This window comes from Chiloscyllium punctatum, chromosome 2 (assembly GCF_047496795.1).
Source record: "Chiloscyllium punctatum isolate Juve2018m chromosome 2, sChiPun1.3, whole genome shotgun sequence".
In the NCBI taxonomy this organism is placed as follows: domain Eukaryota; kingdom Metazoa; phylum Chordata; class Chondrichthyes; order Orectolobiformes; family Hemiscylliidae; genus Chiloscyllium; species Chiloscyllium punctatum.
Genome location: NC_092740.1, coordinates 1219597 through 1235706, shown reverse-complemented (window position 1 = coordinate 1235706; position 16110 = coordinate 1219597). Strand labels below are relative to the sequence as shown.

The 16110-nt window shown below is 44.5% G+C and overlaps 1 protein-coding gene across 2 annotated transcripts in view; it reads left to right on the top strand.

Annotated features, from left to right (window-relative positions):
• Positions 1-15253, top strand: part of nup155 (nucleoporin 155) — a 213449-nt gene extending 198196 nt beyond the window's left edge. For both annotated transcript variants that reach the window (XM_072592775.1, XM_072592786.1), the window contains 6 exons: positions 5414-5527; positions 13078-13198; positions 13284-13394; positions 13688-13824; positions 14449-14555; positions 14670-15253. In XM_072592775.1, the coding sequence (XP_072448876.1) occupies positions 5414-5527; positions 13078-13198; positions 13284-13394; positions 13688-13824; positions 14449-14555; positions 14670-14808 (729 nt within the window). In that variant the 3' untranslated portion in view covers positions 14809-15253. The remainder of the gene's footprint in view (positions 1-5413; positions 5528-13077; positions 13199-13283; positions 13395-13687; positions 13825-14448; positions 14556-14669) is intronic.
• Positions 15254-16110: the final 857 nt, after the last annotated feature.

Here is a 16110-nt window from a genome sequence, read left to right as displayed (position 1 = left end):
GGAAGAGAGTGGCATCATTAACAACTGTCCCTCAAAAACAAAACTGGAGATATTTGGATTTGAAATTTGAATCCAAAGCAAAGGCAAAATATAGATGACTGAAATAAAAACAGAACATACTAGAAAAATCAGCAGGACTGGCAGCATCAGTGGAGAAAAGCAGAGTTAATATTTGTCGATCTGAAAAGTTTTAAGAAAAGTCATTGATCTGAAAAGGTCGGATTTGTTTCTGTCTCCACAGATGCTGCTAGTCCTGCTGAGTGTTTGCAATATTTTCTGTTACTGAACCTTGCAGGCCACAATCTGAGGCAATGTTTCTCGAGCCCACTGTGATTGCAGGAGGCAAACAACAGATCACAGGGAGTTGAGAATTGAAATAACAACAGGTGACTGGAAAGTAAGAGCCACCTTGACACTGAATAAAGGTGGTTCTACAAAATGGTCAACAAGTTTGTGTTTAGTCTCCCTCAGGTAGAGAGAACTGCATTGTAAACAGTAAATTCAGCACACTGCATTCAAACAAGTAAACTTGCATTGATGGTTTCTTTTAAATCAGTTGTGGAATATGGACTTTGCTGACTGGCAAGCATTTGTTGCCTGCCTCTAGTTACCCTTGAGAAGGTGGTGGCGAGAGGCCTTCTTGAACTGTTACAGTCCATGTTCCCTGTAGATGGTGGGAGTCAGAAGGTGAGTTACTCGCCACACTATTCTTAGCCTCTGACCTGCCCATGTGGTCACAGTGTTTATGTGAGGAGTCCAGTTCAGTTTCTGGTCAATAGTAACCCCCGGGATGTTGATAGTGGGGATTCAGTAATACTAACACTTTTAGATAACATGTTGCTATGTTGTCCCTTATTGAAGATGGTCATTGCCTGGCATTTATGTGGCGCAAATATTACTTGCCAAGTGTGTCTGGATATTGTCCAGATCTTGTTGCACTTGTGTGTAGACCACTTCACTATTTGTGGAGTTGTAAATGGCGCTGAACGTCATGCAATCATTGGTGAACATCCCCACTTCTGACTTTATGATGGAGGGAAGGCTATTGAAGCAGCTGAAGATATTTAGGCCAAGGATATTGCCCTGAAGAATTTGGAGTTCTTCTGGCATAGTTGCCTCAGTTCAAACAGCAATTGACATGAGGACTGCATTTGACTGAATGTGGCATCAAGTAAACCTGGGAAAACTACCCTACCATCCCTGCCTTGAGCCAAAAGACCCATGTTGAAGTTCCATCTGTTTCAGATATGTGCAATATGTGGAGCGATGTCCTGGAGCTGAGATGACTGACATCCAATCACCATATCTCTCTTCCTATGTGACAGATATGACTCCAACTAGTGGAGGGTTTGCTCCCTGATTCCCACTGGCCCCAGTTTTCCTAAGGCTTTTCACCACATTGAGTTGAATGTGGCCTTCATGTCAATGGCTGTCACTTTCATCTCACCTCTCATATTTGTCCATGTTTGAACGAAGGCTCTAATGAGGTCTGGAGGTGAGTGGCCTTGGTGGAACCCAAACTGGGAGCAGGTTATTTCCGAGCAAGTGCTGCTTGATAGCACTGTTGATGGCACCCTCCAACAGTTTACTGATGATCAGTATTAGACTGATGGGGCAGTAATTGTCTGGGTTGGGTTTGTTCTGTTTCTGGTATGGAGGACACAGGCTGTGGAGTTTTCCAATTTGGCCAGTGTTGTGACTGTGTACTGGAACAGCTTGACTAGGAGCGCAACATATTCTGGAGCATAAGTCTTCAGCGCTATTACCAGAATGTTGTCAGGGTACCATAGACTTTGCAGTGTCCAATACTTCCAACTGTTTCTTGGTAATATGTGGAGAGAATTGAACAGGCTGAAGACTGGCATCTGGGATGCTGGGGACCACTGAGTAGGCCAAGGTGAACCATCCACTTGGTTCTGATTGAAGATTGCTGCAAATGATTTGGCCGTATCTTTTGCACTGAAGTGTAGGGATGTATCATCACTTCTAATGGGAATGTCTTTGGACCCTTCTCCAGTGAGTTGTTTAATTGACCACCACTTGTAACAAGATGTGGCATGGACTGCAGAGCTTGGATCTGATCCATTGTTTGTGGGATTGCTTAACACGTTTATCACTTGCTACTAATGATGTTTGGCATCTTCACCAGGTTACCACCTCATTTTCAGATTTGCCTGGTGCTGCTTCTGGCATGCTCTTCTGCACTCTCCATTGAACCAGGATTGATCCCCTGACTTGATGGTATTGGCTGATTGAGGGATATGCTGGGCTGTGAGGATCAGATTGTTATGGAGTATATTCTGCTGTTGATGGCTCTCAGCGCCTCATTCTTGAGTTGCGACATCTGTTCGAATTCTGTCCCAGTTTGAATTAGTGCAACACAACATACTGGAGGGCATTCTCAATGTGAAGACGAGACTTGTTTCCAAAACTGTTAAGGATACAGCTGGCACATCAGTAAGGATGAGGAACAAAACCAGAAATTGCTGCAAAAATTGCTGCAGGTCTGGCAGTAGCTGTTAGAAGAAAGCAGATTTAACATTTTGAGTCCACTGACTCATTGTCAGAGTTCTGAGTTTCACCAGCAGTTTCTGTTTTTGTTTCAGATCTCCAACATATACAATTCTTCATTTTATTTCATTAAGGATGAAGTCATTTTTCTCTGCAAGTAATATGTGAGGTCAACAGGTTTGGAAGAGAAGAGAGTTGCTGAGGTGTTTGAAGAGATCTGGAGGTGATGTTTTTCGGAATATTAAAAGGGGGTAGTTTAAAACATGTCTGCCTTCCACATGATAACATTTATTCTCTTTTGTTCTTCATTTTTTCCTACTCTGCTTGCTTGAACTCGGTTCCATCACAAGTTTGTTTTTAAATTTGTGGGACAAGGGTATTAATGGCTGAGCCAGCATTTATTGCCTGCCCATAGTAACATAGAACATTACAGCGCAGTACAGGCCCTTCGGCTCTCGATGTTGGCCCGACCTGTCATACCAATCTGAAGCCCATCACCATGGGCGGCACGGTGGCACAGTGGTTAGCACTGCTGCCTCACAGCGCCAGAGACCCGGGTTCAATTCCCACCTCAGGCGACTGACTGTGTGGAGTTTGCACGTTCTCCCCGTGTCTGCGTGGGTTTCCTCCGGGTGCTCCGGTTTCCTCCCACAGTCCAAAAATGTGCAGGTCAGGTGAATTGGCCATGCTAAATTGTCCGTAGTGTTAGGTAAGGGGTAAGTGTAGGGGTATGAGTGGGTTGCGCTTCGGCGGGTAGGTGTGGACTTGTTGGGCCGAAGGGCCTGTTTCCACACTGTAAAGTAATCTAAAAAAAAATCTAACCTACACTATTCCATGTACGTCCATATGCTTGTCCAATGATGACTTAAATATACTTAAAGTTGGCGAATCTACTTCAGTTGCAGGCAAAGCATTCCATACCCTTACTACTCTAAGTAAAGAAACTACCTCTGACATCTGTCCTATATCTATCACCCCTCAATTTAAAGCTATGCCCCCTCGTGCTCGCTGTCACCATACTTTGAAAAAGGCTCTCCCTGTCCACCCTATCTAACCCTCTGATTATCTTATATGTCTCTGTTAAGTCACCTCTCAACCTTCTTCTCTCTAACAAAAACAGCCTCAAGTCCCTCAGCCTTTCCTCGTAAGACCTTCCCTCCATACCAGGCAACATCCTAGTAAATCTCCTCTGCACCCTTTCCAAAGCTTCCACATCCTTCTTATAATGCGGTGACCAGAACTGCACGCAATACTCCAAGTGCAGCCACACCAGAGTTTTGTACAGCTGTAGCATAACCTCATGGTTCTGGAACTCGATCCCTCTATTAATAAAAGCTAAAACACTCTATGCCTCCTTAACAACCTTGTCAACCTGGGTGGCAACTTTCAAGGATCTGTGTACCTGGACACCGAGATCTCTCTGCTCATCTACACTACCAAGAATCTTACCATTAGCCCAGTACTTTGCATTCCGGTTACTCCGACCAAAGTGAATCACCTCACACTTGTCCACATTAAACTCCACTTGCCTATCTCAACCCAGCTCTGCAGCTTATCTATGTCTCTCTGTAACCTGCAACATCCTTCGTCACTATCCACAACTCCACCGACCTTAGTGTTGTCTGCATACTTACTAACCCACCCTTCTACGTCCTCATCCAGGTCGTTTATAAAAATGACGAATAGCAGTGGACCCAACACCGACCCTTGCGGTACACCACTGGTAACTGGACTCCAGGATGAACATTTCCCATCAACCACCACCCTCTGTTTTCTTTCAGCAAGCCAATTACTGATCCAAACTGCTATATCTCCCACAATCCCATTCCTCCGCATTTTGTACAATAGCCTACTGTGGGGAACCTTATCGAACGCCTTGCTGAAATCCATATACACCACATCAACCGGTTTACTCTCATCTACCTGTTTGGTCACCTTCTCAAAGAACTCAATAAGGTTTGTGAGGCACAGCCTACCCTTCACAAATCCATGCTGACTATGCCTAATCAAACTATTCTTTTCTAGATGATTATAAATCCTATCTCTTAGAACCTTTTCCGGCACTTTACCAACAACTGAAGTAAGGTTCACTGATCTATAATTACCAGGGTTGTCTCTACTCCCCTTCTTGAACAGGGGAACCACATTTGCTATCCTCCAGTCTTCTGGCACTATTCCTGTCGTTACCTTTGATGAGGTGATTGTGAGCACCCACCTTTAAACTGCTGCAGTCACATGCTATGGGTTGACCTACAATGCTGTTAGGGAGAGAATTCCAGGATTTTGACCCAGTGACAGTGAAGGAACAGCATTATATATTTCCTAGTCGAGATGGTGAGTGGCTTGCAGGCGAACTTGTAGATGCTGGTATTCCCATGTTTCTGTTTCCCTTGTCCTTCGAGGTGGAAGTGGTCGTGGATTTGTCAAGTGCTGTCTAAGGATTCTTTGCAAGTTTCTGCAGTGCACCTTGTACAGAATACTGCTGCTATTGAACATCAATGGGGGAGGGAGTAGATGTTTGTACATGTGGTGCCAATGAAACTTTCCTTCCCCTTTTAGCATTCCAAAGACCAATACCTCCAGATCTCTTCAAACACGTCATTGTTCTGAATGGTATCAAGTTTTTTGAGCGGCACACATCCAAGCAGGTGGGGATAAACAATCACATGCCTGACTTATGCTTTGTAGATCAGCAGAAGGTTTGCCCCCACTACACTGATAATGGTTTCGACAAAAGGTAATCAATCTGAAGTTGTAACTATTTTCTCTCCATAGTGCTGCCTCATCTGCTGACTATTTCCAGCATTTTCTGATCTTAATTCAGATTTATTGCGTACTCAAGAATTTTGCTTTTGTAAAAATGTTCCTGACTAACTATCTCTCTGTCCTTCACCCTCAACAGGTGGCCAGGATCCAGCTGCAGATTCAGGACACTTTAACACGCAATTATTCTCAACATCCCTCTGTGCAGGAAGCAATCTCTCAACTTGATGTGGAGCTCATGGATATCACCAAGGTAAGCGCATGAGTCTACCTCTGATAGGATAAGACTACTCTAGGGAACACCAAATCACAGACCACTTGCACTGCCTTGTCCAGGATTCAGAATCTATTTCAAATTCTCAATGGAATTCATATAACTTTAAACTGTTGCATGGCTGACAAGTGAGTTTTACAACTGCAACGCCAGTGCTTCCTTTGTGTGCAGCAGAGAGATATATTCCCCGTCATTGTTGTCTGGGAGTATCAGAAGAAGATCTATCCCTTGTCGCTGGTTCCTATGAGTAGAGTCATACAACACGGAAACAGACCCTTTGGTCTAACTCCTCCACGACGACCAAGTTTCCCAAACTAAACTAGTTCCAGTTGCCTGCATTTGGCCCGGATACCTGTAAACCTTTTTTTGTACCTGTCCAAATGTCTTTTAAGTGTTGTAACTGTACTTACAACTACCACTTTGTCTGAAAGTTTGTACCACATACGAGCTTCCCTCTGTGTGAAAATGTTGCCCCAAAGGTCCTCCTTAAATCTTTCTCCTCTCACCTTAAAAATATGACCCTAGTTTTGAAATCACCCATCCCAGGGAAAAGACTTTTGGTATTCACCTTACCTAAGCCCCTCATGATTTTATAAACCTCTACAAGGTTATCCCTCAACATCCTCTGCTCCAGTGAAAAAGATCCCAGTCTATCCAGCCTCTCCTTATAACTCAAACCCTCCAATCCCAGCAACATCCTGGGAAATCTTTTCTGAACCCTCTCCAATTTACTAATATCATTCCAATAGCAGGATAACCAGAACTGTACACAGTACTCCAAAAGTGGCCTCACCAATAACCTATACAACCTCAACATGACGTCCCCAACTCTTATACTCAATTGTCTGAGCAATGAAGGCAAGCATGCCCAAAAACTGCCTTAACCACCCTGTCCACCTTTTGAAAAAACTATGTATCTGAAACCCTAGGTCTCCCTGCTTGACAGCACTACCCATGGCTCTGCCATTAACTATGTAAGTTCTGCTCTTGTCTGTTTTAACAAAATGCAATACCTCGTATTTATCCAAATTAAACTTTCATCTGCCAATCTTTGGCCCGTTGGCCTAATTATTCGAGATCTCTTTGTTATCTTCTTCACCGTTAATCAAAGAGAGAGAAATTTATCCTGGTCACTGACCACTGAGTATCAGAGAGTTGCTTATCCCAGTCACTGAACCTTGTGAGTATCACTCTGTGTGAAAGAATGCTTCCTCAAATCCCAATGAAACCTCCTGCCTTTCACCTTAAAATTATGACTCTAGTTAGTGATAATTCAGGGGAGCAGCTGTTTTCATTCCACCCTGTCTGTGCCCCTCATCATATTCTATGTTCCTCAGTCAGGTGGTTCCTGCCACCACCCCCCCCCCCCCCCCCCCCCCAACCTCAAAATCTGCTCAGCTCCAAAGAAAACAAAAGTTTATCTAGTCTCTCTTCACAGCTAAACTACCCCATCGCAGGCAACATTCTGGTTAATTTTCTCTAATGCAATTATATACTTCATGTAGTGCGGTAACTAGAACCGCACAGGGTATCCAGATGTGGCCCAACCAATGTTCTGTCCAGTTCCAACATAACGTCAATGTATTTATGATCGAAACCTTGACTGATTTAACGACAGGTTTCCCATTTGCTGCCTTCACCATTCTTTTAAGCTGAGCCAGCTGAAGTAAACTAGGATGCTAGATTAGGGGGACAGATCAGTAAGAATAAAAGAAACAGCATGTTAGTTAGATAGGAAACAACTGCAGAATCCCAAAATGCAGAGGGATTTAAGTGTTCCAGTGCATGAATCTCAAAATCTTGGTCTACAGGTCCAGTACATAATCAAAAAGGCAAATAGAACCAATATCACTGTAGAAGGAGGCCGTTTGACCCATCATGTCTACACTGGCTCCCAAAAAAACACACCCAGCTCATCCCGTTTTATATGAAATCCACAGCACTACTCTGATCCACTGCATCTGTTACTTTGTCTAAGAACTCAATTAAGTTTGTCAGACATGAACTGTCCTTGACAAAGCCATGTTAATTGTAAAGTATTAACTTTTTCTTATTCATTCTGGGATTTGGGTGTCACTGGCTGGCCAGCATTGATAGCCCATCCCTATTTGCCCTTGAGAAGGTGGGGTGAGCTGCCTTCTTGAATCGCTGTAGTCCAACTGCTGTGGATTGACCCACAATGCCGGTAGAGAGGGAATTCCAAGATTTTGGCCCAACAGCTATGAAGGAACAGCGGTATATTTCCAAGTCAGGACAGTGAGTGGCTTAGTGGGGAGCTTGCAGGTTGTGGTGTTCCCAAGTACCTGCTGCCCTTGTCCTTCTAGATAGAAGTGGTCGTGGGTTTGGAAGGTGCTGTCGTAGGATCTTTGGTGAATTTCTGCAGTGCAAATTTGGAAATATTGCTTTCAATTCCTTCATCAAGTCATTAATATATATTGGAAACAGCTGGGGTCTCAGCACTGAACCCTGCGGCCTACCAACCAGTTCTCTACCAATGTCAGTACATTACGTCCGATACCATGAGCTTTAATTTTGCCAACTAATCTCTTGCATGAGCTCTTGTCAAAAGCCTTTTGAAAGTTCAGAAACACAACATCCACTGATTCACCCTTGTCCACTCTGCTGGTCACATCCTCAAAATATTCCAGAAGATTTGTAAAGCACGACTTCCTTTTAGTGAATCCATGCTGAGTTGGACTGATTCTGTCACCACTCATGGGGCTGAACAGCTGCCTTCTTCTCATAATTGTGTACATTGTCTTGCTTGTGTTATCACAGGGTGGTTAATCCTGGGTGTTTCCTGTTATTATATGGAGACATAGACATTCGTTCATGGAATGCCCTGCCAGTAGCAGTGGTGGACTCTCCCTCTTTATGGGTATTTAAGCGGGCATTGGATAGGCATATGGAGGATAGTGGGTTAGTGGAGGTTAGGTGGGCTTGGATCGGCGCAACATCGAGGGCCGAAGGGCCTGTACTGCGCTGTATTCTTCTATGTTCTATGTTCTAAAGAAGAATATCCTAAATCTGATTTTGTTCATTCATGGGATGTACATGTCATTGGCTAAATTGATTTGTTTTATTATTGTTGCATGTCACAAGATACAGTGACAAGTATTGTTTTGCATGCTAACCCGACAAATCATACCTTACATCAGTACATGAAGGTAATAGAACAGAGCATAAAATATGGTGTTACAGTGACAGAGAACTGGCAGAGAAAGATCAACTCTAGTACATGAGAATCTGTTCATAAGTCTGCTAACAGCAGTAAAGAAGCTGTTCTTGAATCAGTTTGTCTGTCTTTTAAAATCTTTGTGTCTTCTGTCCAATAGAAGACACTATAACTGGGGTAGCAGTGGTCTTTGATGATGTTTTAGATTAGATTAGATTACTTACAGTGTGGAAACAGGCCCTTCGGCCCAACAAGTCCACACCGCCCCACCAAAGCGCAACCCACCCATACCCCTGCATCTACCCCTGACCTAACACTATGGGCAATTTAGCATGGCTAATTCACCTGACCTGCACATCTTTGGAGTGTGGGAGGAAACCGGAGCACCCGGAGGAAACCCACGCAGACACGGGGAGAATGTGCAAACTCCACACAGAGTCGCCTGAGGCGGGAATTGAACCCGGGTCTTTGGTTTCTTTCCAGAGGCAGCGGGAAGTGTGGGCGGAGTCAGTGGCAGGAAGGCTGGTTTTTGTGATGGACTGGGCTGCGTTCACAACTCTGTAATTTCTTGCAGTCTTGCAGGCCAGAGCAGTTGCCTACCAAGCTGTGGTGCATCTGGTTAGGATGCTTTCTATTGTGCACATATAAAACTTGTAAGCGTTATTGTGGACATACCCAATTTTCTTCGCCTTCTGTCAAAATAGAGATGTTGGTGTGCTTTTTTGACTGTACTATTGACATGGATGGACCAGGATAGATTGTAGGTGATATTTATTCATAGGAACTTGAAACTCTCAACCTCCTCCACCTCAGCATTGATACAGTCAGGGGTGTGTCCTCCATCCACTTCCTGAAGTCAATGACCAGCTCCTTTATTTTGCAAACATAGAAGGCAAGATTGCTTATACCATGCCACTGAGCTGTCTTCCTCCTGGTCTCTGTCTCATTATTTGAGAGTTGACCCACCAAGGTGATGTCATTGGCAAACATGTAAATGGAGTTGGAGCAGAATTTGGCCATACAGTTGTGAATGTATTAGGAGTATAGTAAGGGGCTGAGTAGGTAGCTTTCTGGGACACTGGTGTTGAGGGTTATTGTGGAGAAGGTGCTGGCTGTCACTTATCCTCACTGATTGCAGTCTGTGTCTAGATGTTGAGAATCCAATTGCAGAGGGGGATCAGATTCTCGGAGTTTGGAGATGAGTTTGGTTGGAATTATCATGTTGAAGGTTGAGCTAAAGTCAATAAATAGGAGTCAGACATAGGTATCGTTATCCAGATATTCCTGGTGGATGGCATCTGCCATGGACCTATTGCTTTCGGTAATGCTGGGCCAGCAGTAATTGCCTATCCCTAGTTGCCCTTGAGAAGGTGATGGTGAGTGCTGCCTTGAATCACTGCAATTCATGAGCTGTCAGTAGACCCACAGTGAAACAAGGGAGGCAATTCCAGGATTTTGACCAATCGACGGTGAAGGAATGGTTATATTTCCAAGTCAGGATGATGAGTGGCTTAGAGGAAACTTGCTCTCATAATGTCATGTATTTACTGCCCTTGTCCTTCTGGATGGGAATGATCATGTGTTTTGAAGGTGCTGCCTAAGGGCCTTCTGCACTGCATCCTGTAGAGGTGTAGGTGGTAAAGTGACTGACTGGTATCACCCTCACAACAATCGGCTCGGCTCCCTGATATCACCGTCACAACAATCGGATCGGCTCCCTGGTATCACCCTCACAACAATCGGCTCGGCTCCCTGGTATCACCCTCACAACAATCGGCTCGGCTCCCTGGTATCACCGTCACAACAATCGGATCGGCTCCTTGGTATCACCCTCACAACAATCAGCTCGGCTCCCTGGTATCACTGTCACAACAATCGGCTCGGCTCCCTGGTATCACCGTCACAACAATCGGCTCGGCTCCCTGGTATCACCCTCACAACAATCGGATCGGCTCCCTGGTATCACCGTCACAACAATCGGCTCGGCTCCTTGGTATCACCCTCACAACAATCGGCTCGGCTCCCTGGTATCACTGTCACAACAATCGGCTCGGCTCCCTGGTATCACCGTCACAACAATCGGCTCGGCTCCCTGGTATCACCCTCACAACAATCGGATCGGCTCCCTGGTTAGGGTTAAGTTTTTTGAGTATTGTTCTAGCTAGGCCCATCTAGGTATGTGGGGAGTATTCCATCATCCTTTTGAACTTTGAGAATTCGGGAGGTGTTACCTTCTAGCATCTAACCTGCTGTTATAGCCATAGTATTTCTGAGGCTGTGGCATTTAAGATTTTGGGTTATGGAAACCCACAGGGTATTGATATGGGGAATTCAACGATGGTAACAACATGGATGTCAAGGACAGTTTTTATTCATTCATGGAATGTGGGTTTCGATGTATGGGCCATCCCTAGTTCTCTTTGAGAAGGTCATGGTGAGCTGGTAGCATGTTACTTCTTACTACATAGACTGCAGGAGGACTTGGGTAAGCAAGTTAATCTTGTGTTTATTTAAACAATCTCAGTCATAAAATGGCTTAACAGCGTTCTGTCTGATACCCTTTCTCAACTCTGTTCCCCCATCTGTCTAGTCCCTGTCACCCATTTGTCTCGGCTCTGTCTGAGTGTTATTGGAGAAGCTGGATCAGATGGATTGCACTGCTTCACGATAGGGGCATATCACCACCACCTTGAGGGCAATTAAGAAGGAATAATAAGTGCCTGAATCTGTCAATTCCTTGATGCTTTGGGATGTGGGTAACAGGTAAAAGAGCAACACCTGTAAAACACAGCCACAAGTGCAAAACCTGCTCCCACACCACCACCTCACCTCCGTCCAAGGCCCCAAAGAATCCTCCACATCTGACAGAAATTTACCTGTACTTGAATTGAATTGAATTTATTGTCATGTGTATCGAGGCACAGTGAAAAGCTTTGTCTTGCAAGCATTACAGGCAGATAACAAAGTAGCATAGATAGTAAATAATAGGTAAACAGCGGCAAAAACAAATACACAGGTACAGGTAAATGTTAGAGATTGTTGAATGCACTCTGTAATCTAACAACAGTAGGGTAGAAACTGTTTTGAAACCGGCTGGTGCGTGTGTTCAGGTTTCTGTACCTTCTCCCCAATAATAGAGGTTATAGAAAAACATTGCCAGGGTGGGATGGATCTTTGAGAATGCTGGCGGCCTTTCCTTGACAGCGGGCCTGGTAGATGGATTCTATAGATGGGAGGTTGGCCCTTGTGATTGTCCAGCCCGAGTTCACCACTCTCTGTAACCGTCTCCGATCCTGAATGGTACAGTTGCCATACCAGGTAGTGATACATCCAGACAGAATGCTGTTGTTGGCGCACCTATAAAAGTTGACAAGTGTACTTGCGGTCATGCCAAATTTCCTCAGCTGCCTGAGGAAGAAGAGACTTTGGACCTTTGTAACCACTGCTTCCACGTGATTCCAACAAAGCTTGTTGTGGATAACCACTCCCAGGAGCTTGACACTCTCCACTCGTTCCAACTCTGTGCTGTTAATGTGTGGGGGGGGGCCTGAGTAACATCCTGCCAAAAGTCAATATTGAGTTCCTTGGTTTTGCTGGCATTGAGAGCTAGGTTGTTCTCAGTGCACCATTTTTCCAGGTCTTCCATCTCCCGTCTAAAATCTGTTTCGTTGCCATCTGAGATTGTACCCGTTGCACCTGATGTGGTCTCCTCTACATTGGGGAGACAGGATGCCAAATTGAGGATCGTTTCAGAGAACACCTCTGGGGGACACGCACTAAACAACCACACCGCCCTGTGGCCGAACATTTTAACCCCCCCCTACCTTATCCAGATCCAACCTTGCAACTCAGCACCGCCTTCTTGAGCTGTCCTACTTGTCCATCTTTCTTCCCACCTATCTGCTCCGCCCTCCTCTCTGATCTATCACCTTCTCCCCCACTTTCGTTATTCCTATCGCATGCTCAGCTACCTTCCCCCTCATTTTCCGTCTCAGGAGTCAACAACCACATGGCCCGAACATTGAATTCACCAGTTTCCAAATCTTCTCTCCCCACCACCTCATCCCAGATCCAACCTCTCTGACTCAGCAGCGCTCTGTTGACCTGATGTACCTGTCCCACCATCCACTTCACACTTGACACCGACCTATCACAATCACCTACGTTCGCCCACCTATTGCCAGTCCATATACATGTCCACCAGCCTGGACTCCCCATTTATTTCTCAGGTGCTTTTTACTCTATGAAAGGGCAGAATGAAGAATAGGACAAAGGGAAATTCTTTCATAACCAAATACCTTTCCTCAGTCCTGTATGATAACATTGTGTTGATTCTCTCCTCTGCTTTTCTCAGTTGTATGGAGAGTTTGCTGACCATTTCCGTCTCTCGGAGTGTAAGCTGGCTATCATCCATTGTGCAGGTCACTCAGACACCATCCTTGTGCAAACCCTTTGGCAAGAAATAATTGAGAGAGGTGAGTGTTGTGGGAAAGCTTAAATCTCCAGCCTTTCCATCTTTCTTTTCTGTTCCTCTGATTCTTTCTGTTCCTGTGTTTTCAGAATTGGCTGACAGCAGGTTGATGAGTTGCATGGACCGGATGCAGACCCTGAGTATGAAGCTTGTGTCTTTGGGAAAACTTTATGCAGGGACTCCTCGCTATTTTCCATTGGGTATGTATGTGTTATTAAATGGAGGCACTATATTTGTCACAGTACAGATGGAGATCCTTTGTCTCTGATAGAGATATTGTCTCTCTAAGGACAGTCTCCTAACCCCATCTCTTCTCCAACCCTGACTCTCTCTGCTTCCAATCTCATGCATGGACACGTATTAAATAGCTGGAATCCTATAATAAGCTGTGGCAGGGATGGGAAGCTACTTTTGGAGCTGGAGAATTGAAGAAAGTGTCTGGAGTGAACTGGAATTGATGGATTATGCATGGTTGTTCTCATTCCTTTTCTAGAGTTTTTGGTTCAGTACCTGGAACAGCAGTCCTGCGTGCTCAATTGGGACACTGGTTTTGTCACCTTCACCATGCAAGAGATTGGAATAAGTTTACCCAGACTGCTTCAGGTGTATAATCAGCTCTTCAAGACGCGGGTAAGGCTGATTTGGAGAATAATTTTCCATTTATTCATTAGGCGGTGGGCTTTGCTGACTAAAACAGCATCTACTGTCCATCTTAATTGTCCAGAGGGCAGTTAAGAGTCAACCAACATTGCTGTGAGCCTGAAGGCACATGTAGGCCAGGTCAGCTAAGGATGACAGAAGGCAGAGGGTGGTGGTAGAGGGCTGTTTGTGTGACTGGAAGCCAATGTCTTGTGACGTACCAAAGGGTCCCTTATTGTTTGCAGATAAGAATGTGACGGGGGTTGACAGTCATTTTGCTAATGACAGAAAAATCAGCTGTTTTGTTGACAGTGAGACCATTGTGGAATTTGAATCTATGTTAGCCTTCTGCATTACGAATTCTATGACATGACCACTGTGCCACCACTTCCATATCAGCAGTGTCCATGGGAGTCAAATGTATGTCGATATTTTTGTTTAACCCCTGTTGAAGTATTTCCGAGTGAGTGGTTGTGTTACATATGACGTTAGCTCGTGTGTTTACGTTTGTATTTGTCAATGTACATGTGCCTATTTTCAGTGCTGCGGGTCATGGTTTTGAGAGGCTGTGGTTGCAGCTGCTCTTTCTGACTTTCTCGTATGCTGTCTGTTTAGGATCCTTACTGGCAGCGGGTCAAAAAGCCTCTTCATTTGCTCGAGTGCATTCATGTCCTTCTCAGTGCCTATGTGCAGGAACCCAATAAAGTTCCAGCCCATGAGAGGTGAGTTTTATTCCTCTCTTGTGAAATGCAGAATATTTTAGAGTGTTACATAAATGTTGAGAAGCTTATTCTGAGTGTGACAACTGGATCTTACAAAGTCTTCTTTTGTTACAGACGGCAATTCACCAATAGTTGCTTGGATGCAGTCGGCCGGTTCCTTGTTGAACTTCAGTCTATGAGCCCAACCAGTACCTTACAGGCAACAATTGGAAATTTCAAATCATTGCAGGCTAAACTGGACCGCCTCCATTGATCCTTTCCCTTCACATACATACATATGTCCCCATACAATTATATTTCAGTTTGCTGTGCTTATTCCTTAGGTCCTCACTGTCATCTAATACGTGTTTGGCCTTCAAATTAATTTCTGTTTCCCTTCTAGAGATTGAAGTTTTCAGTCTGAACATGTTGATCACAGTCAGCTGGACTCTGATATTGAGCAGTTTATCTGGAATAACACAGCTTAATTACAGGGACTTAATGAGCCCTCCTGTTTCAGGGAAATTATTGAGAATTCCTTGCAAAGAAGAAATTCATCTTGTTACGTAAAACCAACCTTGTTGCATTTAAGATACTGCACCAGGGAGAATGTCCTTTTCAATACACTTGTTTTTATGTATTTGATACACAAATTATTTCATTATTTTAATGTAAAGTACTTTGCGGATGAGAAACTGAATAAAGGTATAATTGGATTATTTTAGGAGTGGATTTGACATTGTTTGGTTTTAATCAAGGGCACTGATTCAATCTGTCTCACAGTCAGACACCTATTTAGACAACTGCTCTCTTGCACTCTTACATGCTGCAGGATAGGACTTTGACCAATAGGTTTATCACCAAGGAAAAACAAGCTTCATTTTACAGAAATATGGGAGCACAATCCTGTTCTGCTGTTTCAATGTCCTGTCCTAAGCACAGTTTAGAGGGAGTCTTATTCTATATCACCCTCTTGCTGTACCTATACTGTGAACATGTCGTATAATCTTATCGACCAAAAATGCCTATCAGTTTGTACTGCCAAAGATCCACGACAATCTACACTAATCACGCATTCCCACACTAGGCCCACAGCCTTGAATATTATGATATTTCAAGGGCTTATCCAAGTACTTTTTAAAGGTGGTGAGGTTTCTCGCCTCAACTATCCTCCCAGGCAGTGTGTACCAGTCCCCCAGTCCACTCTGGCTGGCAAAGTATTTCCTCAAGTCCCCTGTAAACCTCCTACATTGCACTTGTCCTCTTGATCTTGGCACTTCAATTGAGAGGAACAGTTGCTCTGTATTCACACTATCACTCCCAGGTCTCGCCCTTCAACCTCCTCTGCTTCAAAGTAAACAATCTGAGCTGATCCAGCCTTTCTTGTAGCTAAAATGTTCCAACCCAGGCAGCCTTCTACACCAACCCCTCATCTCCCAAAGCACCAGACCGGTCACATCCTCCCTACAATGTGCTGACTATAACCGTGCAGAGTTATCCAGCTGTGGCCTAGTCAGATTGCTGGAGAGCACCAACATGATCTCTCTGCTCTTCTAACCTGTACCTTAACAGATAA